This window comes from Lithobates pipiens, unplaced genomic scaffold, assembly GCF_037356315.1.
Source record: "Lithobates pipiens isolate NorthernLeopardFrog02 unplaced genomic scaffold, aLitPip1_a1.2 Scaffold_47, whole genome shotgun sequence".
NCBI classification, from domain to species: Eukaryota; Metazoa; Chordata; class Amphibia; order Anura; family Ranidae; genus Lithobates; species Lithobates pipiens.
In genome coordinates this window covers 1,416,777-1,444,025 of record NW_027507871.1, presented here as the reverse complement: position 1 = coordinate 1,444,025, position 27,249 = coordinate 1,416,777, and the positions used below count along the sequence as shown (strand labels likewise).

Below are 27,249 nucleotides of genomic sequence, written 5' to 3'. Positions count from 1 at the left end.
GCTTTTAAAGAAAAATATAAAAATGAGGAGCGATTTAATCAAATGAGGAAAGGAGCCTCTTCCTGCATGGAGAGCGAGGAGATGGAAGCAGAGAGTGAGAAAGTGGGCCCGGAGGATGAGCCCAGCTCTTCAACATCTCAGACACCTGCTGAACCCTCAATGGCGGAGGCCTCTGTCCCCTTCCCTCCCCAGCAATGTGGAACATCCGTGCAGGAGGTTGAAGGTTCTGACATGTTGGATTTGATCAACAAACTGGAGGCCAGTCCAGATTCAGCTCCCCAGGAAGGTGAGGAGGAGAAGATGGACACCATTCCCAGCCCTGTGGAGGAAAGACCTGTGGAGAGAGCAGCTGCAGGTACTGTGTGTGTGCAGGATGGTGGGATCTTTAATAACAATGGGCCTGCTGAGGGTTGTGGTACTGCAGACAGTCAGCCCAGACCCATAGACAATGTACAGCAAGCAATAACATCTGCTAGTAACTGTCAGCTTCAGTCTGCAGAGAGGTCCATGGACAATACAGTGACTTTGCCTGGACCAGGCACAGCGGCTGTTCCTGTGAATGGTGGAGGTGATGCTGGGAGCAGTAGTACTACAGCTCTCCAGGAGTCTGCAGCAGCCAAGACTGTGACGGCTCCCAGGATTGAAGCTGAGTGTTCGGGGGAGGGGGTGGGTCCTGCTAATCAGAAGACTGCTATCCCAGCTGATTCAGACTCTCTGCCAGCAGGTTTGAATGTATCTGAGGACAAGACTGCAAAAGCTGGAAGAAAAACTTATGCTGGTGTTGCTGCCACAGGATCTGGGAAGGGGGAACTAGCAGGGAAGGAGCATGGGGACGTTTTATCTTTCTCCCTGTTTAAAAGGAGGAATGTTGTACAATTGAAATGGGAAGGTGATGGAAACCCCCCACATAGGAGGGTGGTGGTGGATAAAATCCTGCAGATGGGGTTTAGGCCTGCGGATATCTTCGCCCTGATCAGTCCGGCAGGTTCCTATGAATATGATTTGTCCTTTATCCGTCCCGAGTCTTTGGACATATTTTGGGAGAAGTTTGAACACGTGTGTAGGGGCCTGCCGGACTGGAAAGGGCTCATCCCCAAACTTATTTCCCGCCAGCCCCTCATTAAGATGGTGACAATACTTGTGCGCAATGAATCCATACCCCAAGGGGATCTGACTGTATGGTTGAGGAGGTATGGGGACGTCCTGAGCCCCCTGAGAAAGATTTTGGACGATCGGGGAATATGGACAGGGGGATGGTCTGTGCAGCTGAAACTAAAGGTTATTGATAATGTTGTCCAACATCTGCCATCCTCAGCTTTCCTGGGGAGGGACAGGCTGACCATCTTCTACCCGGGCCAGCCAAAGCTCTGCAATAAATGTGGAGATAAAGGGCATCTTGCATCCTCCTGTCCAGTGATGAAGTGCTCTCTGTGTCAGGGTATAGGGCATTTGGCAAAGGATTGTAATATTATCAGGTGTAATCTGTGCAATGCAGTGGGACATCCTTATAGTCAGTGTCCTGAGGCAATGCACAACAAGCCGGAGCTCATGAGAGAGTTCTTCCGTCTGGACATGGAGGATGCACAGAGCTCATCAGCTGGAGGGCCTGTGATTCCATCGGAGTCTGTGCCCATACCCAATGTGTCTCCCCAGTCTGTGCCAATACCCAATGTGTCTCCCCAGTCTGTGCCAATACCCAATGTGTCTGTGTCTCCCCAGTCTGTGCCCATACCCAATGGGTCTGTGTCTCCCCAGTCTGTGGTTCCCCAGTCTGTGCCAGTACCCAATGTGTCTGTGTCCTCCCAGCCTGTATGTAAAGTTTCAGTTGCCAAGAATGTGTCCAATCCTTCTGTGTCCAATCCTTCTGTGTCCAATCCTTCTGTGTCTTCTAAAATTGCAGAGGCAGCAAGAGGTGCTGAGGCTGGTGCATCAGGTGTGGTGCCAGTCCCCCTCCCCCGACGCTGCAGGGTTCCTATTGCAGATCGTGGGGGCCAGAGGAGTGGGGAAAATAGTGGGGAGGCTGGTCTGGTGGTAGATAAGGGAAGGGAGAGTGGGGGGGAGGGGGTTGAAGGGGAGGGTAGGTGTGGGGAGGCTGGTTGTGGTTTATCCAAAGATGATATGGAGTGGTTGGAGGATAGGAGGAGGAGGGGCAAAAGAAGGAAAAAAAGGGGTTCAGTTCCCTTAAATCCTGTAGTTTTGCCTTTGGAAAATAAGTTTAAGGTCCTGTCGGATGATGATGATGATGAGTGGGACTCGTTCAGTTCAGCGTCCTCTATGGACGATGAGTGCCAGGGCGCAACAAAGCGTGCTGGTTCTCCAGGGAGAGGGAGTAGTCAGGCTAAGAAACGTCTACCTCAATTACCCTAATGGCAGTTCCCACTCCGTTAAAAGTGGCAACCATTAATGTTGCCAGCTTGAGATCAGTAAGCGCTCGTCATATGGCCTTATTTTTGCTCAGCGAGTTTGATGCTGACATTTTGTTTTTACAAGAGACCCATCTGAGTAGTCTGGCTGATATACATCTGGCAAAGAAGGAGTGGAGACGTGGTCCCTCATTTTGGTCTCTTGCGGCCGAGCCTTACAGCGGGGTTGCAGTCCTTTTTTCTGGTATGGTAACGTGCCGGCGGGTAATTGAGGTAGAGATTGGGAGATGCATGGTCTTGGACGTCTCTGTAAGGGGGCAGGACTTGCGCCTGATTAACATCTATGGTCCCCAGACGAAGTGGGACAGGAAATGCCTCTTTACAAAGATTAAGCCTTTTCTTTTTACGGCCCAGCAGGTTATCTTTGGAGGTGATTTTAACACCATTACTAGGTCTAAAGACAGGAGAGGTTTCAGAGATAAGCTGGGCTATGACACCCTTTTTCTCAATGCGATAGTTAGGGAAGCAGGTCTGGTAGATGCGCACATTAAGCGTTGCCCAGACAGCACGGGGTTCACTTTTCAGAGAGGTAGTAGTCAGAGTAGGATAGATAGGTTTTTTTTAAAGGGAGACTCTGCTTTTTCGGCACCTGTGTGCCGGGCAGTGGAGTTTTCTGATCACTGTATTCTATCTGTGACTCTGAATGCCTCAGACATGCCACCTAGGGGGAGGGGTATCTGGAGATTGAATTCGGCCCTCCTGGAAGACGAGAGAGTAAGACAATCCTTTGAGGACTTTTTTCAAGCACAGGTAACGATCCTAGACTTTTGCAACAGCAAGTCAGAATGGTGGGAGCTTGTAAAACAGCGGACTGTTAGGCTTTTCAAGGCCATAGGAAGAAAGAAGCAGCAAGATAAGTATATCACCTACCAGCGTTTGCGGAGGAAACTTGACCGCCTTGTTTCGAATGGAGGAGATTCTGGGGCGATCTCTGAGGTGAAGCTCCTCCTTAGGAGACATGAATATGACCGGCACGCCTCTTTGGTTCAGGAGAGGGATTACGGGAAATACCATTCGCCTGACCCTTACCAGAACTGTAAACAGAGCGTAGCAGTTAAGACGGTCCATGGCCTGAAGGACAGTACGGGCTCTCTGACGAAGTCTAGGTCAGGGATCCTGGAGGTTGTCAGGTCATACTATGCCGATCTCCTGGGAGGAAGGAACCTTGATCGGACAAGGATGTTGGGTTTTTTGGACTCTACACCAGGACTGGAAAGTAATGTTCCTTTGATGAATTTGACAGATGAAATCACTGCAGATGAGGTAGTCCAGGCTATTGATAAACTGGCCATCAAGAAAACGCCAGGGCCAGATGGGTTGACAGCTGAGTTTTATAAATGTTTTAAGACGATCCTGGCTCCCTACCTTGCGGAGGTTTTTAATGGCTGTTTGCAGGAGGGTTCTCTCCCTCCCTCCATGAGGCAATCTGCAGTGATCCTTCTGTCAAAGGGTAAAGATCCTTCGATTATTGAGAATTGGCGCCCCATTAGCCTTCTTAATGTCGATAGAAAGATACTGGCAAAGATTTTTTTCTGGCGATTATCACCAGTGGCAGGCAGTTTGTTATCCCACCACCAGCACTGTTCGGTCCAAGGTAGAAGCACTTTCTCAGCAGTGTTAGCCGTCCGGGAGGCCTTGGAGCGTTGTAGGGCTGCTGGTTGGGGTAAATTTTTGCTGACATTGGATCAGGCTAAGGCCTTTGATCGGGTTAATCATGAGTACTTATGGCTCCTTCTTGGCAGATATGGCCTGGAGGGGGGTTTCATTGATTGGCTTAAGATCTTGTACAAAGGGGCTGAAAGCTTTCCGCTAGTTAATGGTTGGGTCGGGCAGCCCTTTGTGGTTGGCTCGGGTGTGCGTCAGGGGTGCCCATTGAGTCCTCTGTTATATGCATTTGCAATTGACCCCTTCATCAGAAGGCTGGAGAATGGGCCATTGTGTGGGGTACCTTTGGGCATCGCTGGTGAGCCTCCTTTGAAGGTTGTGGCCTATGCTGATGATGTTTCTGTTTTTGTCTCTGGGACTGGGGAGGCGCAGGAGGTGGTCTCAGTGATAACACGGTATTCAGAGGCATCAGGTTCAAAGGTCAACCAGGACAAGTGTGAAGCTTTCTGGATGGGTGTGGAAGGTGAGAGCTTTGTTCTCCCGGATGACTTCCCGGAGCCCCAGCAAAAAATTAGAGTTCTAGGCATTGAATTTGGCCCAGGTGACTATGGTCATGCAAATTGGGTGAACAGGCTGGAGAATGCCGATGCCAAGGTGGCAAGCTGGAAAGGTTGGCAGCTTTCCTTGAGGGAAAAGGTTGATCTGATCAAGACTTACCTGATTCCGATTTTTCTATATGTCAGTTTTGTTTGCGTTTTGCCAGCTTCTCTCTATACCAGGGTCTATACTTGTTTCTTCCAGCTGTTATGGGGGAACAGAATAAACCTTGTCAAAAGGAATGTGACTTACCTTTCTAGGCGGGAGGGTGGTCTAGGGATGATCAACCCTGTAGTCTTTTTCTCTCTGATGTTTGTGAAGTACAATCTTGGTAACATGTTGGCAGAGAGACCGCCTGGGTGGGTTGGTATTTTCCAGTCCTGGTTTAGGCCCTTTCTGCGAGACTGGGAAAATGGTGGGCCAGTGAAAAGCCTGAGGGTCAAGCATGATAAGCTCCCGGCTTATGTTGCCCCGTGTTTGAAAATGCTTCGGCAGTGGCAAGTAACGGCAGGGGAAGTCAGATCTCTTCCAAGGAAACTTCTTGAGAAGCGGATCATGAGCTCTGTTTTTTGCGAGCCACTGGCCCTGAGGGATTGCCCAAGCCTGGTTTTGGGGGTGGGTTTGCGGTTGATTAATTTGGAGAGAATCCCAATGAAGTTTAGGGATCAGGCTTGGCTTGCCTTTCATGGAAAACTATATGTGAAGGGCAACTTGAAGTTTCTTTCCATGAGTGATCGGGGCTGCCCGAGAGTGGAGTGTGGAGGAGTGGTGGAGTCCATGGATCACTTTCTACTTCAGTGCCCTTTTAATATAGAGGTGTACAAGAGGGTGGGGAGGGCTCTGAGTATACCCTTCCTCCCCCATATGAGTTATGCAGAGTGGGTGTATGGGGCTTTCCAGACTCGTCGGGATTATGATTTGGAAACACTTTTTTTAGTTAGTTTAGTAGTCCGTTATTTCACGTGGAGCGCACGGTGTCAGGTATCCTTACGGGGTAAAATCCTCCCTGTGGAAGTGGTGGTGGAGAACATTCTGGGTGAGGTTGGGAAGATTCGGGGTCTTGAGAAAGACAGGTGGCAGCAGGAGGCCTGGATAAAGGCGTGGAGGAATATCAGGGCTCTGTAGCTGCTGCCTGTTGATCTCGGGGTGTGCGGCTTTCTTTGTATTCTTCTTTCACTCCCTTAGATTTTCAGATCCAATATAATTTTGATAAAAGGCTACATGCATGGTGACGGTGATGTTCCTTAGTCTGGCTCTCCCGTAGGTATTATGTTGTGTGCAATTTGTTTTGCACTGTTTATTTTGTTCTTGTTCTTTCTGGTTTGTATAATTGTATTCAATTATTTTGTAAATATGTTTTATTTATTTATTATGTTTTTATTGTATATAAGTTGTTGTTTGTAAGATTTTCAATAAACAAAATTAACCCCTCATAATGGACACAGCGGGTGTACAGACCCGGGAACTCAGCACAGGGATGGTGGGAACCCCTCATAATGGGCACAGCGGGTGTACAGACCCAGGAACTCGGCACAGGGATGGTGGGAACCCCTCATAATGGGCAAAGCGGGTGTACAGACCCGGGAACTCAGCACAGGGATGGTGAGAACCCCTCATAATGGGCACAGCGGGTGTACAGACCTGGGAACTCAGCACAGGGGTGGTGGGAACCCCTCATAATGGGCACAGCGGGTGTACAGACCCAGGAACTCAGCACAGGGGTGGTGAGAACCCCTCATAATGGGCACAGCGGGTGTACAGACCCGGGAACTCAGCACAGAGATGGTGGGAACCCCTCATAATGGGCATAGCGGGTGTACAGACCCAGGAACTCAGCACAGGGGTGGTGAGAACCCCTCATAATGGGCACAGCGGGTGTACAGACCCGGGAACTCAGCACAGGGATGGTGGGAACCCCTCATAATGGGCACAGCGGGTGTACAGACCCGGGAACTCAGCACAGAGATGGTGGGAACCCCTCATAATGGGCATAGCGGGGGTACAGACCCAGGAACTCGGCATAGGGATGGTGAGAACCCCTCATAATGGGCACAGCGGGTGTACAGACCCGGGAACTCGGCACAGGGATGGTGGGAACCCCTCATAATGGGCACAGCGGGTGACCAGACCCGGGAACTCAGCACAGGGATGGTGGGAACCCCTCATAATGGGCACAGCGGGTGACCAGACCCGGGAACTCAGCACAGGGATGGTGGGAACCCCTCATAATGGGCACAGCGGGTGACCAGACCCGGGAACTCAGCACAGGGATGGTGGGAACCCCTCATAATGGGCACAGCGGGTGTACAGACCCAGGAACTCAGCACAGGGATGGTGAGAACCCCTCATAATGGGCACAGCGGGTGTACAGACCTGGGAACTCAGCACAGGGGTGGTGAGAACCCCTCATAATGGGCACAGCGGGTGTACAGACCCGGGAACTCAGCACAGAGATGGTGGGAACCCCTCATAATGGGCATAGCGGGTGTACAGACCCAGGAACTCAGCACAGGGGTGGTGAGAACCCCTCATAATGGGCACAGCGGGTGTACAGACCCGGGAACTCAGCACAGAGATGGTGGGAACCCCTCATAATGGGCATAGCGGGGGTACAGACCCGGGAACTCGGCACAGGGATGGTGGGAACCCCTCATAATGGGCACAGCGGGTGTACAGACCCGGGAACTCGGCACAGGGATGGTGGGAACCCCTCATAATGGGCACAGCGGGTGTACAGACCCGGGAACTCAGCACAGGGGTGGTAAAAACCCCTCATAATGGGCACAGCAGGCGTACAGACCCGGGAACTCGGCACAGGGGTGGTGAGAACCCCTCATAATGGGCACAGCGGGTGTACAGACCCGGGAACTCGGCACAGGGATGGTGGGAACCCCTCATAATGGGCACAGCGGGTGTACAGACCCGGGAACTCAGCACAGGGATGGTGAGAACCCCTCATAATGGGCACAGCGGGTGTACAGAACCGGGAACTCAGCACAGGGATGGTGGGAACCCCTCATAATGGGCACAGCGGGTGTACAGACCCGGGAACTCAGCACAGGGATGGTGGGAACCCCTCATAATGGGCACAGCGGATGCACAGACCCGGGAACTCAGCACAGGGGTGGTGGGAACCCCACTTAATGGGTACAGCGGGTGTACAGACCCGGGAACTCAGCACAGGGATGGTGGGAACCCCTCATAATAGGCACAGCGGGTGTACAGACCCGGAAACTCAGCACAGGGATGGTGGGAACCCCTCATAATGGGCACAGTGGGTGTACAGACCCGGGAACTCAGCACAGGGATGGTGGGAACCCCTCATGATGGGCACAGTGGGTGTACAGACCCAGGAACTCAGCACAGGGATGGTGGGAACCCCTCATGATGGGCACAGTGGGTGTACAGACCCAGGAACTCAGCACAGGGATGGTGGGAACCCCTCATGATGGGCACAGCGGGTGTACAGACCCAGGAACTCAGCACAGGGATGGTGGGAACCCCTCATAATGGGCACAGCGGGTGTACAGACCCGGGAACTCAGCACAGGGATGGTGAGAACCCCTCATAATGGGCACAGCGGGTGTACAGACCCGGGAACTCAGCACAGAGATGGTGGGAACCCCTCATAATGGGCATAGCGGGGGTACAGACCCGGGAACTCGGCACAGGGATGGTGGGAACCCCTCATAATGGGCACAGCGGGTGTACAGACCCGGGAACTCGGCACAGGGATGGTGGGAACCCCTCATAATGGGCACAGCGGGTGTACAGACCCGGGAACTCAGCACAGGGGTGGTAAAAACCCCTCATAATGGGCACAGCAGGCGTACAGACCCGGGAACTCGGCACAGGGGTGGTGAGAACCCCTCATAATGGGCACAGCGGGTGTACAGACCCGGGAACTCGGCACAGGGATGGTGGGAACCCCTCATAATGGGCACAGCGGGTGTACAGACCCGGGAACTCAGCACAGGGATGGTGAGAACCCCTCATAATGGGCACAGCGGGTGTACAGAACCGGGAACTCAGCACAGGGATGGTGGGAACCCCTCATAATGGGCACAGCGGGTGTACAGACCCGGGAACTCAGCACAGGGATGGTGGGAACCCCTCATAATGGGCACAGCGGATGCACAGACCCAGGAACTCAGCACAGGGGTGGTGAGAACCCCTCATAATGGGCACAGCGGGTGTACAGACCCGGGAACTCAGCACAGAGATGGTGGGAACCCCTCATAATGGGCATAGCGGGGGTACAGACCCGGGAACTCGGCACAGGGATGGTGGGAACCCCTCATAATGGGCACAGTGGGTGACCAGACCCGGGAACTCAGCACAGGGATGGTGGGAACCCCTCATAATGGACACAGCGGGTGTACAGACCCGGGAACTCAGCACAGGGATGGTGGGAACCCCTCATAATGGGCACAGCGGGTGTACAGACCCAGGAACTCGGCACAGGGATGGTGGGAACCCCTCATAATGGGCAAAGCGGGTGTACAGACCCGGGAACTCAGCACAGGGATGGTGAGAACCCCTCATAATGGGCACAGCGGGTGTACAGACCTGGGAACTCAGCACAGGGGTGGTGGGAACCCCTCATAATGGGCACAGCGGGTGTACAGACCCAGGAACTCAGCACAGGGGTGGTGAGAACCCCTCATAATGGGCACAGCGGGTGTACAGACCCGGGAACTCAGCACAGAGATGGTGGGAACCCCTCATAATGGGCATAGCGGGTGTACAGACCCAGGAACTCAGCACAGGGGTGGTGAGAACCCCTCATAATGGGCACAGCGGGTGTACAGACCCGGGAACTCAGCACAGGGATGGTGGGAACCCCTCATAATGGGCACAGCGGGTGTACAGACCCGGGAACTCAGCACAGAGATGGTGGGAACCCCTCATAATGGGCATAGCGGGGGTACAGACCCAGGAACTCGGCATAGGGATGGTGAGAACCCCTCATAATGGGCACAGCGGGTGTACAGACCCGGGAACTCGGCACAGGGATGGTGGGAACCCCTCATAATGGGCACAGCGGGTGACCAGACCCGGGAACTCAGCACAGGGATGGTGGGAACCCCTCATAATGGGCACAGCGGGTGACCAGACCCGGGAACTCAGCACAGGGATGGTGGGAACCCCTCATAATGGGCACAGCGGGTGACCAGACCCGGGAACTCAGCACAGGGATGGTGGGAACCCCTCATAATGGGCACAGCGGGTGTACAGACCCAGGAACTCAGCACAGGGATGGTGAGAACCCCTCATAATGGGCACAGCGGGTGTACAGACCTGGGAACTCAGCACAGGGGTGGTGAGAACCCCTCATAATGGGCACAGCGGGTGTACAGACCCGGGAACTCAGCACAGAGATGGTGGGAACCCCTCATAATGGGCATAGCGGGTGTACAGACCCAGGAACTCAGCACAGGGGTGGTGAGAACCCCTCATAATGGGCACAGCGGGTGTACAGACCCGGGAACTCAGCACAGAGATGGTGGGAACCCCTCATAATGGGCATAGCGGGGGTACAGACCCGGGAACTCGGCACAGGGATGGTGGGAACCCCTCATAATGGGCACAGCGGGTGTACAGACCCGGGAACTCGGCACAGGGATGGTGGGAACCCCTCATAATGGGCACAGCGGGTGTACAGACCCGGGAACTCAGCACAGGGGTGGTAAAAACCCCTCATAATGGGCACAGCAGGCGTACAGACCCGGGAACTCGGCACAGGGGTGGTGAGAACCCCTCATAATGGGCACAGCGGGTGTACAGACCCGGGAACTCGGCACAGGGATGGTGGGAACCCCTCATAATGGGCACAGCGGGTGTACAGACCCAGGAACTCAGCACAGGGATGGTGAGAACCCCTCATAATGGGCACAGCGGGTGTACAGACCCAGGAACTCAGCACAGGGATGGTGGGAACCCCTCATAATGGGCACAGCGGGTGTACAGACCCAGGAACTCAGCACAGGGGTGGTGAGAACTCCTCATAATGGGCACAGCGGGTGTACAGACCCGGGAACTCAGCACAGGGATGGTGGGAACTCCTCATAATGGGCACAGCGGGTGTACAGACCCGGGAACTCAGCACAGGGATGGTGGGAACTCCTCATAATGGGCACAGCGGGCGTACAGACCCGGGAACTCAGCACAGGGATAGTGGGAACCCCTCATAATGGGCTCAGCGGGTGTGCAGACCCGGGAAATCGGCACGGGGATGGTAGGAAGGTCCAGGCAAGGGTCGAGGCAAGCAGCAGATGAGAGAGCAGTCAGGTCCAGGCATGGGTTGAGGCAGGCAGCAGATGAGAGAGCAGTCAGGTTCAAGCAGGGGTCAAAGCAGGCAGCAAATGAGAGAGCAGTCAGGGCCAGTCAGGATGGAGGCTAGCAGCAGGCAATAGATTATTCAGGTCAAGTCAGGGCTCGAGGCAGGCAGTAGATGAAAGAGCAGGCAGGAATCGAATCAGGCAGCAAACGAGAGAGCAGTCAGGTCCAGGCAGGGGTTGAGGCAGACAGCAGATGAGATGGCAGACAGGTCCAGGCAAGGGTCGAGGCAGGCAGCAGACGAGAGAGCAGTCAGGTCCAGGTAGGGGTTGAGGCAGGCAGCAGACGAGAGAGCAGTCAGTTCCAGGCAGGAGACAAGGCAAGCAGCAAACAAGAGAGCAGTCAGGTCCAGGCAGGGGTTGAGGCAGGCAGCAGATGAGATGGCAGTCAGGTCCAGGCAAGGGTCGAGGCAGGCAGCAGATGAGAGAGCAGTCAAGTCCAGGTAGGGGTTGAGGCAGGCAGCAGACGAGAGAGCAGTCAGGTCCAGGTAGGGGTTGAGGCAGGCAGCAGACAAGAGAGCAGTCAGGTCCAGGCAGGAGTCGAGGCAGGCAGCAGACGAGAGAGAGCAGTGAGGTCCAGGCAGGCAGCAGATGAGATGGCAGTCAGGTCCAGGCAAGGGTCGAGGCAGGCAGCAGATGAGATGGCAGTCAGGTCCAGGCAGGGGTTGAGGCAGGTAGTAGACGAGAGAGCAGTCAGGGCCAGGTAGGGGTTGAGGCAGGCAGCAGACGAGAGAGCAGTCAGGTCCAGGTAGGGGTTGAGGCAGGCAGCAGACGAGAGAGCAGTCAGGTCCAGGCAGGAGTCGAGGCAGGCAGCAGACGAGAGAGAGCAGTGAGGTCCAGGCAAGCAGCAGATGAGATGGCAGTCAGGTCCAGGCAAGGGTCGAGGCAGGCAGCAGATGAGATGGCAGTCAGGTCCAGGCAGGGGTTGAGGCAGGTAGTAGACGAGAGAGCAGTCAGGGCCAGGTAGGGGTTGAGGCAGGCAGCAGACGAGAGAGCAGTCAGGTCCAGGCAGGAGTCGAGGCAGGCAGCAGACGAGAGAGAGCAGTGAGGTCCAGGCAGGCAGCAGATGAGATGGCAGTCAGGTCCAGGCAAGGGTTGAGGCAGGCAGCAGATGAGATGGCAGTCAGGTCCAGGCAGGGGTTGAGGCAGGTAGTAGACGAGAGAGCAGTCAGGGCCAGGTAGGGGTTGAGGCAGGCAGCAGACGAGAGAGCAGTCAGGTCCAGGCAGGAATCGAGGCAGGCAGCAGATGAGAGAGCAGTCAGGTCCAGGCAGGAGTCGAGGCAGGCAGCAGACGAGAGAGAGAAGTGAGGTCCAAACAGGCAGCAGATGAGATGGCAGTCAGGTCCAGGCAAGGGTTAAGGCAGGCAGCAGATGAGATGGCAGTCAGGTCCAGGCAGGGGTTGAGGCAGGTAGTAGACGAGAGAGCAGTCAGGGCCAGGTAGGGGTTGAGGCAGGCAGCAGACGAGAGAGCAGTCAGGTCCAGGCAGGAGTCGAGGCAGGCAGCAGACGAGAGAGAGCAGTGAGGTCCAGGCAGGCAGCAGATGAGATGGCAGTCAGGTCCAGGCAAGGGTTGAGGCAGGCAGCAGATGAGATGGCAGTCAGGTCCAGGCAGGGGTTGAGGCAGGTAGTAGACGAGAGAGCAGTCAGGGCCAGGTAGGGGTTGAGGCAGGCAGCAGACGAGAGAGCAGTCAGGTCCAGGCAGAAGTCGAGGCAGGCAGCAGACGAGAGAGAGCAGTGAGGTCCAGGCAGGCAGCAGATGAGATGACAGTAAGGGTCAGGCAGGGGTCGAGGCAGGCAGCAGACGAGAGAGCAGTCACGGTCAGGCAGGTGCTGAGGCAGGTAACTGGCAGGAGAGTAGTCAGGTCATTCTGAGTCAAACTCTGAACAACAGATAACTGGCGGGTATCATTGCCCTTTTAGCTCTCAGGTATCTGGCAGAAAGACGCATCACCAGCCACTCCAAACACAGGGGATAGAATACCCTTGTGGTCAGAGGACACACCCAGTCTCATTACCGGGAACTCTGGAGGTCCTCGGAATCCTCAGGGATCCTGTAATCGGAGCACATCATGAAATTCTTCTATTGCACCAGTAGAGCGCAGCTTGTTACCCTTCTTCACACTTATTCAGCTACGACATGCATGGGAGGAGTCCCACACAGGTCCTAGTTGTTAGTATTCTTCCACACGTGGCTGACTGTTACAGGCCAGACAGACATCTAGAAAATGTAAGAACCTCAGAAATGTCCCCATCCGGCCACCGACACCCAATATGTTCCTCTTCCACGGGTGCAATAAATTAGATCCGCCCACTCCTGCTGTACATGACATTGGTTTTATTGCTACATTATAGATGATAATTTATTGGATTACATTACAGTTCTATGGTTACAACCCTTGTCCCCGGAACATGTTCTCGTCCCTTGTATATTCCATGTCCTACCTGTCCTACCTGTTCATTGAAGGCTCCGCCTCTCGCTGAGTCACTCCTCCCAATATCTCTGCGTTCTCTCCATTACCGGAACCCATCCCCCATTGTAGAGTGTATGTCCTGATCTGACACATACCTTTACCTGTCAGTCATTCCGAATCTCCCAAACTCTTCCTGAAAATTCAACTTAAAATGTTTCATTCAAATCTTTGAAGCCGATCTCCAATCAGATGAGAAAGATATTAATGAACGCAGCTCTCTGTCACTAAACCCCCATCATAAAAATCTCGCAATAATCGGCGTATTCCATGCTGGTCATCCTCACTCGTCACTATGACATTCCGCTTCTGTATTCTGCAATAATCCTGGTTGATCCCGCTGCTCTCTATCTCCCCCTCCTGTCCATGTCCCCAGTGCAGTTGGGGATTTTGCAGAGCAGTGGTGGCCGCTCTGCACATGCTCAGTTCTCAGTGAGTTTCTATGCTGAGCATTTCCTCCCTATCACATGTGAGCAGCCCATGTGACTATAGAGTCACACATGTGGGCGTATACACAGTGACAGGCCACTCCCCCTCCTCCTCAGAGCTTACTAAACAGCTAAATGCAATGGGGGCGGGGATATTACATGTCAATTAACCACTTAGCAACCCGCCCATATCAGAATGACGGCTGCTTAACTCTGGGAGGGCGTACAGTGACGTCCTCCCAGAATTCCGCTCTCGCACGCCCCCTGGCGTGCGCATCAGAGAACATCCGTGACCGCCGGGCCCTCTGGATCACAGTAAACGGCCGTTTACCACGTGATCGCTCCGTCAAATTAATAAAAACAAACCGGCGTCATGTCACCCTCTCTCCTCTCTGTGTACCGATCTGTACAGTGGAGGGGAGGGGAGTGGATGGCAGCAGCGCTGTGGGCTGGATCTGTAGTGCCCACAGCGCTGCTCTGTGACAATTGCAGTCACATCCAACCATCCATGCTCAGCCATCCCTCCATGCTCAGCAATACCCTGCGATACCCCACAATACCCTGCGATACCCCACAATACCCTGCGATACCCCACAATACCCTGCAATTCTCTGCAATACCCCACAATACTCAGCAATACTCAGCAATACTCAGCAATACTCAGCAATACTCTGCAATTCTCTGCAATACTCTGCAATTCTCTGCAATACTCTGCAATTCTCTGCAATACTCTGCAATACTCTGCAATTCTCTGCAATTCTCTGCAATACTCTGCAATTCTCTGCAATACTCTGCAATTCTCTGCAATACTCAGCAATACTCAGCAATACTCAGCAATACTCTGCAATACTCTGCAATACTCTGCAATTCTCTGCAATTCTCTGCAATACTCTGCAATACTCTGCAATACCCCACAATACTCAGCAATACTCTGCAATTCTCTGCAATACCCTGCCATGCTCAGCCATTCTCGGCTGTACTCGGCCTCTGTATGTGGCCAGGCTGTGGGAGTCTCCCACATGTGGTATCGCCATACTCGGGAGGAGCAGGAAAATATATTTTGGGGTGTCATTTTTGCTATGTACATGCTATGTATTGTATAAATGGACAACTTTGTGTTAAAAAAAAAAAGTGTTTTAACCACTTCCCGCCTGCCAGCTGTTATATGACGTCCTTGACTTTGTTCTGGGATATCTGAATGATGGGTGTAGCTACAGGACACCCCCCCCCCCCCCCGCCACCCTCCGGTGCTTCTACCGACTCACAGCTACGATCGAAGCCAGGATCGTTTTTTTTATTTTTTTTATTTCAGGCTTCCCAGCCTAGAGGTGAGATGTGGGGCCTTATTGACCCCCCCCAGATCTCACTGTAAAGAGGACCTGTCATGCCATATTCCTATTACAAGGGATGTTTACATTCCTTGTAATAGGAATAAAAGTGATCAAAAAAAATATTTTTGGGAAAAAAGTGTCAAACTAAAATAAATTAAGTAAAATGAACAATAATTTTCTTTAAATCGCCCCTGTCCCCGCGTGCTCACATGCAGAAGCGAACGCATGCGCAAAAAGGTGTTCAAACCACACATGTGAGGTATCGCTACGTACATTAGAGCGAGAGCAATAATTCTAGCCCTAGACCTCCTCTGTAACTCAAAACATGTAACCAGTAAAAAAAAAATTAAAGTGTCGCCTATGGGGATTTTTAAGTAGCGAAGTTTGGCGCCATTCCACAAGCGTGTGCAATTTTGAAGTGTGACATAGTAGGTGTCTATTTACTCGGCATAACTTCATCTTTCACATTATGCAAAAACATTGGGCTAACCTTACTGTTTTGTTTTTTGTAAAGCACAAAACGTTTGAAAAATTGCTGCGCAAATACCGTACAAAATAAAAAGTTGCAACGACTGCCATTGTATTCTCCAGGGTCTTTGCTAAAAAAAATATATAATATTTTGGGGTTCTACATAATTTTCTTGCAAATAAATGATGATTTTTACATGTAGGAGAGAAATGTCAGAATTGTCCTGGGTGCTCCAGAATGCCGGAAGGTGCTCCCTGCATGTTGGGCCTCTGTATGTGGCCACACTGTGTAAAAGTCTCACAGATTATCATGTTATGGATTATTGGACTTCACATCCAAAGATTATCATGTTTATCGATTATTGGACTTTACATTCACAGATTATCATGCTTAGCAATTATTGGATTTGGTTTTCCAACTTTAACTCTTGACTTAACTCTTACCACTCCGGTGTGCTGACCTCACCGCTGCCATATTTCCGTCACTGACATGTCAAATATGCATTTCATTTGGACCTCTCCAGCTAGAACTCGGGAAGTACTGAAGTCAGAAGCTGCCAGGAATTTTAAGAAGGTCTACATTGGCTGACTGCATATTTCTCTCTGTATAGGTTTCCTGCTACATTTCTGCAATAGGAACTGCCTGTGTTGCCCTATAGCAACCATACAGATTGTTTCATTCTGTAACTATCGTGTTTGTCAAGGCAGGCTACAATATGCATGGCGGCTGAGGTAATAGAGATATGTTTTATTTCAAACACTTTGATGTGGGTCTTCCATCTTTGTATGCCCCCCCCCCCCCCCCCCCCAAGCCATGCGCAGCCCATTAGAATGTATATTGTACTCTGGGGCCCAAAGCCATTCCCAATTATTCTAATTCCTCTATGGTTGCCATGGTGGAGGTTCTCACCTTCCCCTATAACCCTTGACCATTGTATAACAGATGTGTCTTACTTATTGCTACCATAACCATACCTCCAACTGCTGCGTTCCCCGTAACTTAACCCCAGAAAATGAGACCACACCAATCTGGAGTAAACATTGGCCGTAGCAGTCAATTCTCTTTATTATAAAATATTCAAATAAAATTAACATAAATTAACATAACTGAATAAAGTAGTAAGCCACCTCTTCCGTTAAACTCCTCCCGTTGGTCTTTGCAGGAAAAACCCACCAATCTTACCACCAGATCCATTACGGCACTGCGGTACCTTAAAACTAAAATAGGCCTCAAGCTGACCTGCTAGCTCAGAGGCAAAACCACTGACCACAGTGCACCGGATAACCAACTTCCAGCTAAAACCACTGTTAGCTGGACCACCACCCACGGGTACCATACCACCTATAGGTCCTGAACTCTTCCATATCTGGGGTTAATCCTTCATCCACAAAGACCAACAACACCCCACAGCACACAAGGGTAACGCCTTACCCTTGTGTGCCCTGCCAAACTCTTAAAGCTCACTGTATTCCATCCTGCAGACCCAAGGACCACAAGTCAATCCCCACATCGTTCAGGTGAACTCCAACTCTCTTCAAATAATGCCAAGTGTCCACTTCTAATTCCAGGTGCCGCATTGCCAACCCCCCATTCCTGACCACGAAACCACTGACCTCCTTTTTCACTTCCTTCCTTGCCCTACTGATCTTCTCTATCGATCTTGCCAACCTCCAAGAGGTCCTGGCCACCATGTCTGACCACACTATGATCATGTGTGGGAAGGGCAAGGCGGAGCTGGCAAAAGTCGAATTTAATATCCCTCACCAAATCCAACATTGTCCTGCTGCCTAGATCATTGCCCCCCAAGTGTAGTACCAACACATCTGTAGGCCTGTCCAGGCGTGCAAATCTATGTACCTCCGACACCGCCCTGCCCCAAAGCATGCCCGGCACCCCCAGCCATTTAATACATGCATCCTGTCTGGAAAAACCAAGCTGCCTCCTTTCTGGATGAGCATCACCTCTCCTAGCCCCCCAACATAGATATGAGTGGCCTACTATCCAGACCAGGCCCTGTGTTCTTCCTACAAGAAAGGAAGAGAAGAAAAAACAACCCCCAACACAGTCAATATTGACCTAAAACACAAAATACAACGTACTCTGTTACCCCTACCTCCTCCTTCCTTAAACAGTCAAGAGGTGAGGGCGAACATACGATTTAAACCTCCTAGAGTCCCATCCCCCAATCCGTTTTACAGCAGCCTCATCTAATCCCCATCTAACTGCTTCTCTAGCTGCCCCTATGCGGAATGAGTGAGAGGAAAAACCCAAAGCCTCCAAACACTTTCTAAAAACTGCAACAAATTGAAATCGCGAGAAGGACAGCCCATCCTGGTGCACCAATAAAGACCCCCCCTACTGCGGGGAGTAAGGATAAGAAACCCCGCACCAATTCTATTGGGCACAATGGTGAGCCGGGCAGTGAAAAAACCTGCACCGTCCTTCCCTTGCCCCGCTGATCCGTTTTTGATTTGCGCACCAATATGGACATCCTGTCCCCCTCGCACACCACTTCCGACACTCCTAACCCCCCATGTTCCTTCTTTTAGGGACTTGCTAGTTCACTATTCCGAAACGCCCCAAAAAATGCCAATGCAAATGCAGCTTTGAACAAGGCCACCTCGTATTCTGATGAACATGTAATCGTCAATTGACCCAATAACCTACCCAGGAGCTCCAACGAAACTGGGCGCCTCGAATGCCTGCCTGATTGAGAACGCCTGTAACCCTTCATTGCCTGTCTCACCCAAAAATCCTTGGTCATATCCGGAAAACCCTTGAACTTGAACCAAAACGCCAACCCAGCCAATTTTTTTTTTTTTACAAACAGCGTGGTGGTTTATTGAGAATACAAGAAGAACAAAAAGGTAATATACAGACATTGGTCAGTACAATGATCACGACAGTGGGAGAGTGAGAATAAGTACATTTTGTGCGGCAGGGGGGGCGCGCAGGTCCCCAGCACATCAATATGAGCAATGAACTAAAAGAAATAAAATATAAAGACAAAATAGTGCAAACATAAATAGCCAGGAGACCCAGTCCAGAAGGCGAATTCTAGGAGACACTACATCAGGGGATCACAAGTAGCAGCATTGTGAAATCATCATTGCACAGCGCAGCGCCGGCCCCCCCCCAGGCCAAGTACACAGGAGCACCCAGCCCTATGAGGGAGGCTCATCACAGGTAGCAGCCTCATTCAACCATACATCCCAGACTTTAGCATATTTAGCATGACAGCCCCTGTGAGCATACAGTTCTTTCTTATATGGGAGTACCTGATTAATCGCAGCCACCCATTCCTGAAGCGTGGGGGGCTGGACTTGTAGCCACTTTCTCGCCACCAGTAGCCTAGCCAGAAGCAAAGACTCATGTAGAAAAATCTTGTGGTACTTGTCCGAGTCCGGATCAGGGAAAATTCCCAAAAGGCACTGCTTGGGGCACAGCGTCAGAGGGGACCCCATTTTATCGTGGATAAATCCAACAATTTGAGACCAGAAACACTGGATCACCGGGCAAGACCACAGGATATGAAAAAAAGTGCTTTGTAAACTACCACACCTGGGGCAGAGGGGGCTGTACTCTGGTTTATATTTAGCAATGCGTGCCGGTGTCAAATAGGTTCTATGTAAAATATTGAGGTGGGTGAAGCGATCCGAGAGTTTAGGCGAGACCTTTTTTCCAGCGTCCAGGGCTTCCTCCCACTCATCATCCTCAAGTCCTCCAACATCCTCCAACCATCTCCCCCTAAGGGCCTCTGTCAAGACAATCGCTGGGGGTCTGATCAAAAGGTTGTATATACTAGAAATCAATTTACGTGGGTCTTGCCCCAAGAGCACGTCCACCACCGCCAGGCTGCCCACCCCAGGCGAAGATTGCCCGAATTGTGCCTGGAGAGCATGGCGAAGCTGGAGGTACCTGTAGAGCATGGAGTTCGGGAGTGCAAACTCCTCCTTGAGCTCCTGAAACGATTTCAGGACCCGATCTCGATATAGATCAGAAAGGAATCTAATTCCATGCATGAGCCAAATCGAGTATCCCGGAAGCAGATGCAATTCGTCCAAACCGGGGTTGTCCCAAAGCGGGGTGTGGGAGTGGGTCTCAGGAAAAACCAGCTTCCTACCAACCACCTCCCAGATCCTGCAATGTGCGTAAAGGAGTCCCCTGCGGTTCCCCCGAAATGCCGCTGAGGCACAGGCTCTAAATATCACCTGGAAGGGATGGGTGATGGAGTATCCACGCCTGGGGCAAAGAAGTGTTAAGTACTTATCCCTGTCCTGTTTGTCCAGGTGGTAAAAGTGGGACACCTGGGCCGCCAGGTAGTACAAGGCAAAGTCCGGCAGGGCCGCCCCCCCCCAGATCCCTAGGGCACTTCAATGCTTGCCACGATAATTTATGTCGCTGTGAGCCCCAAATAAAGGAATTGAGTAGGGCTTCTATGGATTTAAACAGTCGTAGGGGTAAATAAACAGGGGAGTGCCAAAACACGTATAAAAACCCGGGTAGAATAATCATTTTTACAAGGTTTATTCGCCCCAGAACGCCCAAAGGGAGCTTGGCCCACGCCTTGATTCTAACCTTAAGGGATGCCACCAGGGGATCTATATTTAGCCTGGTGTAATCCTCAGGGGATCTGGTGACATAGATACCTAAATATTTTATCTTACTCACCCTCAGGAGGGGAGCGGACGCCTCAACCTCGGAGGGGACACCCAGATCCATGGGCAGAATTTGGGATTTCTCCCAGTTGATCTTAAGCCCCGAGTATGCTCCAAATAGTTGGATCGTTTCAAGAGCTGCCCGGAGGGAGGGGCCTGTATCCGCCAGATACAGCAACATGTCATCTGCATACAGGCTAATCCTCTCCTCCAGGCTGCCACATTCAAGCCCCCTAATACCAGAGTGTCCCCTGAGAGCCGCCGCGAGCGGCTCCACCGCTATGGCATACAACAATGGGGACAAGGGGCAGCCCTGTCTGGTACCCCGAGAAAGAGGGAAAGGGGACGTCACCCGCCCATTAACCAAGATCCTGGCACAAGGGCCGCTGTACAGGAGGCGTATCCACTTAATAAAGCGGGGTCCGAAGCCAAAGCGCCGAAGACAGCTCCACAAATACCTCCACTCCACTGAATCGAATGCTTTGGCTGCGTCCAGAGACACCACGGCTCTAGTTCCTATCAGATCATGTTCCGCTTGCAGATTCATATGCAACCGACGCAAATTGTAAGCCGTGTTTTTGGATGGCATAAACCCCGTCTGGTCGGGATGGATCAGATCTAGGATAACCGCATTCAGACGGGTAGCCAGGACCTTGGCCAGGATCTTGATGTCCAACTGGAGTAAGGAAATGGGCCTATAAGACTCGGGGAGCTCCAAGTCTTTCCCGGGCTTGGGGATGAGGACTATATAAGCCTCACACATTGAGGGAGGGAGAGATTCTGACTCGAATATATGAGAGAATAGTTCTTGCAACCTAGGGGTCAGGGTATCAGCATATTTTAGATAAAATTCAAGGGGAAGCCCGTCCGAACCAGGAGCTTTGGACTTGTTTAGCAGGGACATCGCCTCCGCGATATCATCAGTACTAATAGGGGCCTCTAAAAGGGCCACCTGAGCCGGCGTGATTGAGGGCAGGTCAAGGGTTTCGAGAAGCCCGTCCACCTCGTCTCCAGCAGCGGTGGTCACCGAGGAGTACAATGATGCATAAAATGTTCTAAACTCCTCTGCCACCGCATCAGGATCAGTAATCAGCGTACCGTTAGAGCCCCGCAAGGAGACCACCGTGGGGGGCCGTTGATCCATGTGCGCCAAGTAGGCCAACAGACGACCAGCACGCTCCCCACATTCATACAAACCCAGCCAATTTTTAATCCAGACCAGACACTGACACCCCGGCCTCCAAATTCCTTGAAACAAAATATAAAACTAGTAAACGGAGGTCCTGTTCTTTCTGTCCTTTCGTGACCTGTTGCACGAGGGCTACCCATTCAACCCATCCCTATTGTATGCTGACCACGTCGTTTCGCTCACCAACCGTCTGATCCATCCTGCTACTCGTCCAAGGCAATCCTCCACAGCCACTCTGGACAAGGGACCCCGTACTGTTCCGCCCCTGGTGCCAACTCCTGAAACCTGTCCCACTGAAATCGAGACAATGCATCAGCAATGACGTTTTCCACTCCCGGGAGATGCGCAGCATAGATGAACACGTTCAACTGAAGACAGCGTAGTACCAGGTGCCTGAGCAACCTGACTACTGGCAGCGGTGCCGCCGATACCTTGTTGATCACCTGTACCCCCCCCCAAGTTATCCCCATGGAAACTAACTTTCAAATTCCTGAAAGCCTCCCCCCACAATTCCATTCTAGCACCACCGGAAACAGTTCCAACAGTAACATGTTCTTCATGAGCCCTGCCTCCTTCCATGATTCCGGCCAAGGCCCTGCGCTCCACTTACCCTGGAAAAAATCCCCGAAGCCCGCTGCCCCCGCCGCATCTGTGTACAGTTCCAGGTCAAAGTTGCTAACAGGCCCGACATCCACAGCGCCCTGCCATTGAAGTTAGCCAGGAATGTGTGCCATGTCACCAGATCTTCTCTATGAGCCCCTTACCAAGCACACACAGTGCTTGGTGGATGTAACCCTCGTGGTACTCGCCGAAAGCCATCGGCAAAATACCCTCCCCATCGGCAAGATGCGACACGCAACGTTCTAAGTTGCACCTTGCGTAATTCCATGATGATCCCCGGATCTCCTCTGGCAGGCTACATTCCATCCTCTCAGAGTCCAGCACAATGCCCAAAAAACTCAACACCGTCGTCGGACCCTCAGTCTTGTCCGGGGCTAAGGGAACTCCTAACTTCTCAGCGATGTGTTCCAACATGGCTAACAAGACCGCGCAAACCTCCGAGGCAGGCGGGTCCACGCAGAGGAAATCGTCCAAATAGTGCATGATTGAATTCATTCCCGCGACGTCCCAAACCACCCACTCAATGAATGAACTAAACTGTTCAAACAATGCACAGGATATAGAACATCCCATGGGCAAGCACCTGTCCACGTAGAACTCTTCCTGCCAGTGACAGCCTAACCAACAAAAGCTATCCGGATGGACCGGGAGCAAACGGAAAGCTGACTCTATATCAGTTTTTGCCATCAGTGCGCCCTTCTCATATTCCCTCACCCAGAATAACACTGCATCAAACGATGTATAAGACACAGCGCAAATCTCCGGGTCAATGGCATCGTTTACCGAACCCCCTTTCGGAAATGACAGATGATGGATGAGCCTGAATTTATTAGTCTCCTTTTTAGGCACTACCCCCAATGGTGACACCGCCAATACCGGTATTGGCATCATGGGGAAGGGACACCCCATGTGTCCCAGCGCCACCTCCTTTTTTCGTTTATCCGACACCACCCCAGCGTGTTGCATCGCGGACCGCAAATTGTGTGCCAACGGGGGAGTGTTGACCAGCTGCGATGGAATCCGAAATCCCTCTGAAAACCCCCGGGGGCCAGCAATTGCGCCACCTCCCTATCCGGGCACCTATCGAGGAAAGGCTGCATCCTTTCCACTCTCACCGGCATTGTCCCCCTTACCAACAGCATCTCCTGTCCTACCTTTCCCTTGTTTGAAGCAGCGGGACATGGGGTGTCCTCCTCCACAGCCAGAGCATTCCTGCTTGTATTTGCACGACCCCCCCCAAACTTGAAGGAGCCCTCATTGAATTGCTAACGCACCCCTTTCTTTCTTGTGGCCGATTGTTCCGGGTTGGTTGACCCACCGGCCCTCCCTTGAAAAAACTGACTCATCGGCCTAGCTGAGGTCATAAGGAGCATCCATAAGCTGATGTCCTTATGATCCCACCTCAAGGATGGGATAGGAGTATTTCTATTAATAAATCTATCTATCTATCTATCTATCTATCTATCTATCTATCTATCTATCTATCTATCTATCTATCATCCATCTGTCTACAGTGGGGAAAATACTGATTTGCCCCCCTGCAGGTTGTGTAAGTTTTGCCCACTTACATAGAAATGAAGGGTCTATAATTTTTATCATAGGTGTATTTTATATGATAGAGACAGAAAATCAACCAAAAATCCAGAAAAAAAACACGTGCTTCTTCTTGAGCCACTCCTTTGTTGCTTTGGGGGTATGTTTTGGGTCATTGTCATGCTGGAAGACCCATCCATGACCCATCTTCAGTGTTCTGATTGATGGAAGAAGAATCTCATGATCATCCAAGATTTTACAATACATGGTCCCATCCATTGGCCCCTCGATGTGGCAAATTTGGCCTGGACCTTTAGCAGAGAAACAGCCCGAAAGCATCATGTGCCCACCTCCGTGTGTAGTCACAAGGATGGTAAGGTAAGGATGGAAGGTAAGGATGGTGTTCTTAGGGTCACAGTCAGCATTTTTTTTTCCTCCAAACATGGCGAGTCGAGTTAATGCCAAAGAGCTGAATTTTGGTCTCATTTGACTACAGCACTTACTCCTGATCATTTTCTGAATCATTTAGATGTTCAAACTTCAGATGGAGCTGTACATGTGTCTTCCTGAGGAGGGGGACCTGTACATGTGTCTTCCTGAGGAGGGGACCTGTACATGTGTCTTCCTGAGGAGGGGGACCTGTCCATGTGTCTTCCCGAGGAGGAGGACCTGTACATGTGTCTTCCTGAGGAGGGGGACCTGTCCATATGTCTTCCCGAGGAGGAGGACCTGTACATGCGTCTTCCTGAGGAGGGGGACCTGTACATGCGTCTTCCTGAGGAGGGGGACCTGTACATGTGTCTTCCTGAGGAGGGGGACCTGTACATGTGTCTTCCTGAGGAGGGGGACCTGTACATGCGTCTTCCCAAGGAGGGGGCCTGTACATGCTTCTTCCCGAGGAGGGGGACCTGTCCATGTGTCTTCCCGAGGAGGGGGACCTGTACATGTGTCTTCCCGAGGAGGGGGACCTGTACATGTGTCTTCCCGAGGAGGGGGACCTGTACATGTGTCTTCCCGAGGAGTGGGATCTGTACATGTCTCTTCCCGAGGAGGGGGACCTGTACATGCGTCTTCCTGAGGAGGGGGACCTGTACATGCGTCTTCCCGAGGAGGGGGCCTGTACATGTGTCTTCCTGAGGAGGGGGACCTGTCCATGTGTCTTCCTGAGGCGGAGGACCTGTACATGTGTCTTCCTGAGGAGGGGACCTGTACATGTGTCTTCCTGAGGAGGGGGACCTGTAAATGTGTCTTCCTGAGGAGGGAGACCTGTACATGTGTCTTCCTGAGGAGGGGGACCTGTCCATGTGTCTTCCCGAGGAGGGGGACCTGTCCATGTGTCTTCCCGAGGAGGGGGACCTGTCCATGTGTCTTCCCGAGGAGGGGGACCTGTACGTGTGTCTTCCTGAGGAGGAGGACCTTGCGGGCACTGCAGGATTTCAATCCATGGTGGCGTATTGTGTCACCAATGGTTTGTTTGGTGACTGGGGTCCCAACTGCCTTGAGATCCTTCACAAGCTCCTCCCTGTGTAGTTCTGGGCGGATCCCTCACTTTTCTCATGACCATCCTCACCCCATGAGGAGAAATCTTCCATGGAGCTCCAGACTGAGGACAATTGATGGTTATTTTGTATTTCTTCCATTTGTGAATAATCTCTCCGGCACTCGTCTCCTCTCACCAAGCTTCTTGCTGATGGTCTTGTAGCCCATTCCAGCCTTGTGCAGGTCTCCAATCTTCTCCCCGACCTCCTCTGACAGATCTTTGCTCTTCCCCATGATGGTGAGGATTGGAGGGAAGGGATTCTGTGGACAGGAGTCTTCTATACACATAACGAGTTGTCGTTAGGAGAGCCTTCTTACATTGACAGGACTGATCTGTGTACCACATGAGCACCTACTGGAGCCAGTCTGTGGGGGAGGGGTATTGTTGGTTGGTAGGTAGGGATGAGCCAAACACCCCCCAGTTCGGTTCGCACCAGAACCTTTGAACAGACCGGAAATTCCTATGAACTTTGGAACCCCATTAAAGTCTATGGGACTCGAACATTTGAAATCAAAAGTGTTAATTTTGAAGGCTAATATGGTGTAGCTTCAGGTGTACACTGTGCAGGAGGCCCACAACACCCACTCTAACAGCGCTCCCTTCCCAAGCAAAACACTGTCCCTGCCTATCCTGCTCTTCCCTGCAGGCCAACACACTACACAGGGCTGCCACGCTGGCGGCCGTATATAGTGTGGGGCGTGTACTAAACCTCACTGAGCTATAATTGGCCACAGGCATTATGTCTCTCCTTGCTGCCGGCGCTGTGACTGGCCAAGCATGCACTGTGACCCCGCATGCTTGGCCAATCACAGCGCCGGCAGCAAGGAGAGCCATAATTGGCCACAGGCAGGATGCCTGTGGCCAATTATAGCTCAGCGAGGTTTAGTACACGCCATCATGAGCCAGCAATGCACCGCGAATGCACATCCACACAAATATGGTGCGAACAGTCCACAAAGTTCTGAATTCACCGAACAGGCGAACGGCCCGTGATCGAGTCAAACACTGAGCTCGTCCCTATTGGTGGGGGATCAAATACTTATTTAACTCCATTTATAACATTTGTATCGTGTGATTTTTCTGGATTTTTGGTTGATCTTCTGTCTCCATCATATAAAATACACCTCTGATAACAATTATAGACCCTTCATTTCTATGTAAGTGGGCAAAACTTCAATCTGCAGGAGAGCCAATCAGCATTTTCCCCATTGTATATATTAATTCTATCCATCCATATAGGGGGAGTGTTTGTACTGGGGCGGTAGTTCTTGTACACCGGCTGTGTTGACCTTGTCCACCATCATTTCTTCTAGACATCCTGTATACTTGCACACTATAAAACCAGGCAGAGTTGTCAGAGTGTTGTATTCTGCATGAAGGTAAGACTTACTGCCGGCCCACATCACGTATGTGTCACTGTATATGTTTTTTACTCCCAATTACACGGCTCATGTTTTGAGTCCCAATTACACGGCTCATTTCCCCTGGCCTACAAGATGCAATACTTGACACTTTCTAAAAATAGGACACAAATTATACGTATAACTGGGCCACTCTGATATTGACATTTATGTAAAAGTAGCCTCCGCCTCTTATATCGTATGCCAGTCACTCTGTGAGATTTGTACTGAAATGTCCAACGCCACCAACGCCACCAACCCAACGCCACCAACCCAACTCCACCAACCACTGCCAAGGGGCGGCACAGTGGTGTAGTGGGCGGCACTCTCACCTAGCAGTAAGAAGGGTCGCTGGTTCGAATCCCAACCACGACACTACCTGCCTGGAGTTTGCATGTTCTCCCTGTGCCCGCGTGGGCCTCCCCCCACAATCCAAAGACATGCAGGTAGGTTAATTGGCCTCTGTCCAAAATTGGCTCTAAAATACAAATGGGGACCTTAGATTGTGGGCTCTCTGAGGGTAGGGACCAACATGAGTGTGCAATGTACAGAGATAGGGACAATTGTAGACACTCACTCAGGTTGAACAGGATGGACTGGTGTCTTTATTCAACCTTACTAACTATGAAGCCATGAAACCATGAAACCT

General features: G+C 51.7%; 1 protein-coding gene and 1 long non-coding RNA gene across 34 annotated transcripts in view; both read right to left on the bottom strand.

The window, feature by feature from the left end:
- Positions 1–21,461, bottom strand: part of LOC143956976 (uncharacterized) — a 66,364-nt gene extending 44,903 nt beyond the window's left edge. Inside the window, exons 1-2 of the mRNA XM_077467151.1 lie at positions 20,776–21,461; positions 18,938–19,010 (exon numbers count right to left, since the gene is read on the bottom strand). Of these exons, the coding sequence (XP_077323277.1) occupies positions 18,938–19,010; positions 20,776–21,461 (759 nt within the window). The remainder of the gene's footprint in view (positions 1–18,937; positions 19,011–20,775) is intronic.
- The window catches only part of LOC143956926 (uncharacterized), a 91,134-nt gene that overhangs the window by 53,538 nt on the left and 10,347 nt on the right, over positions 1–27,249 (bottom strand). The window lies entirely within an intron of this gene.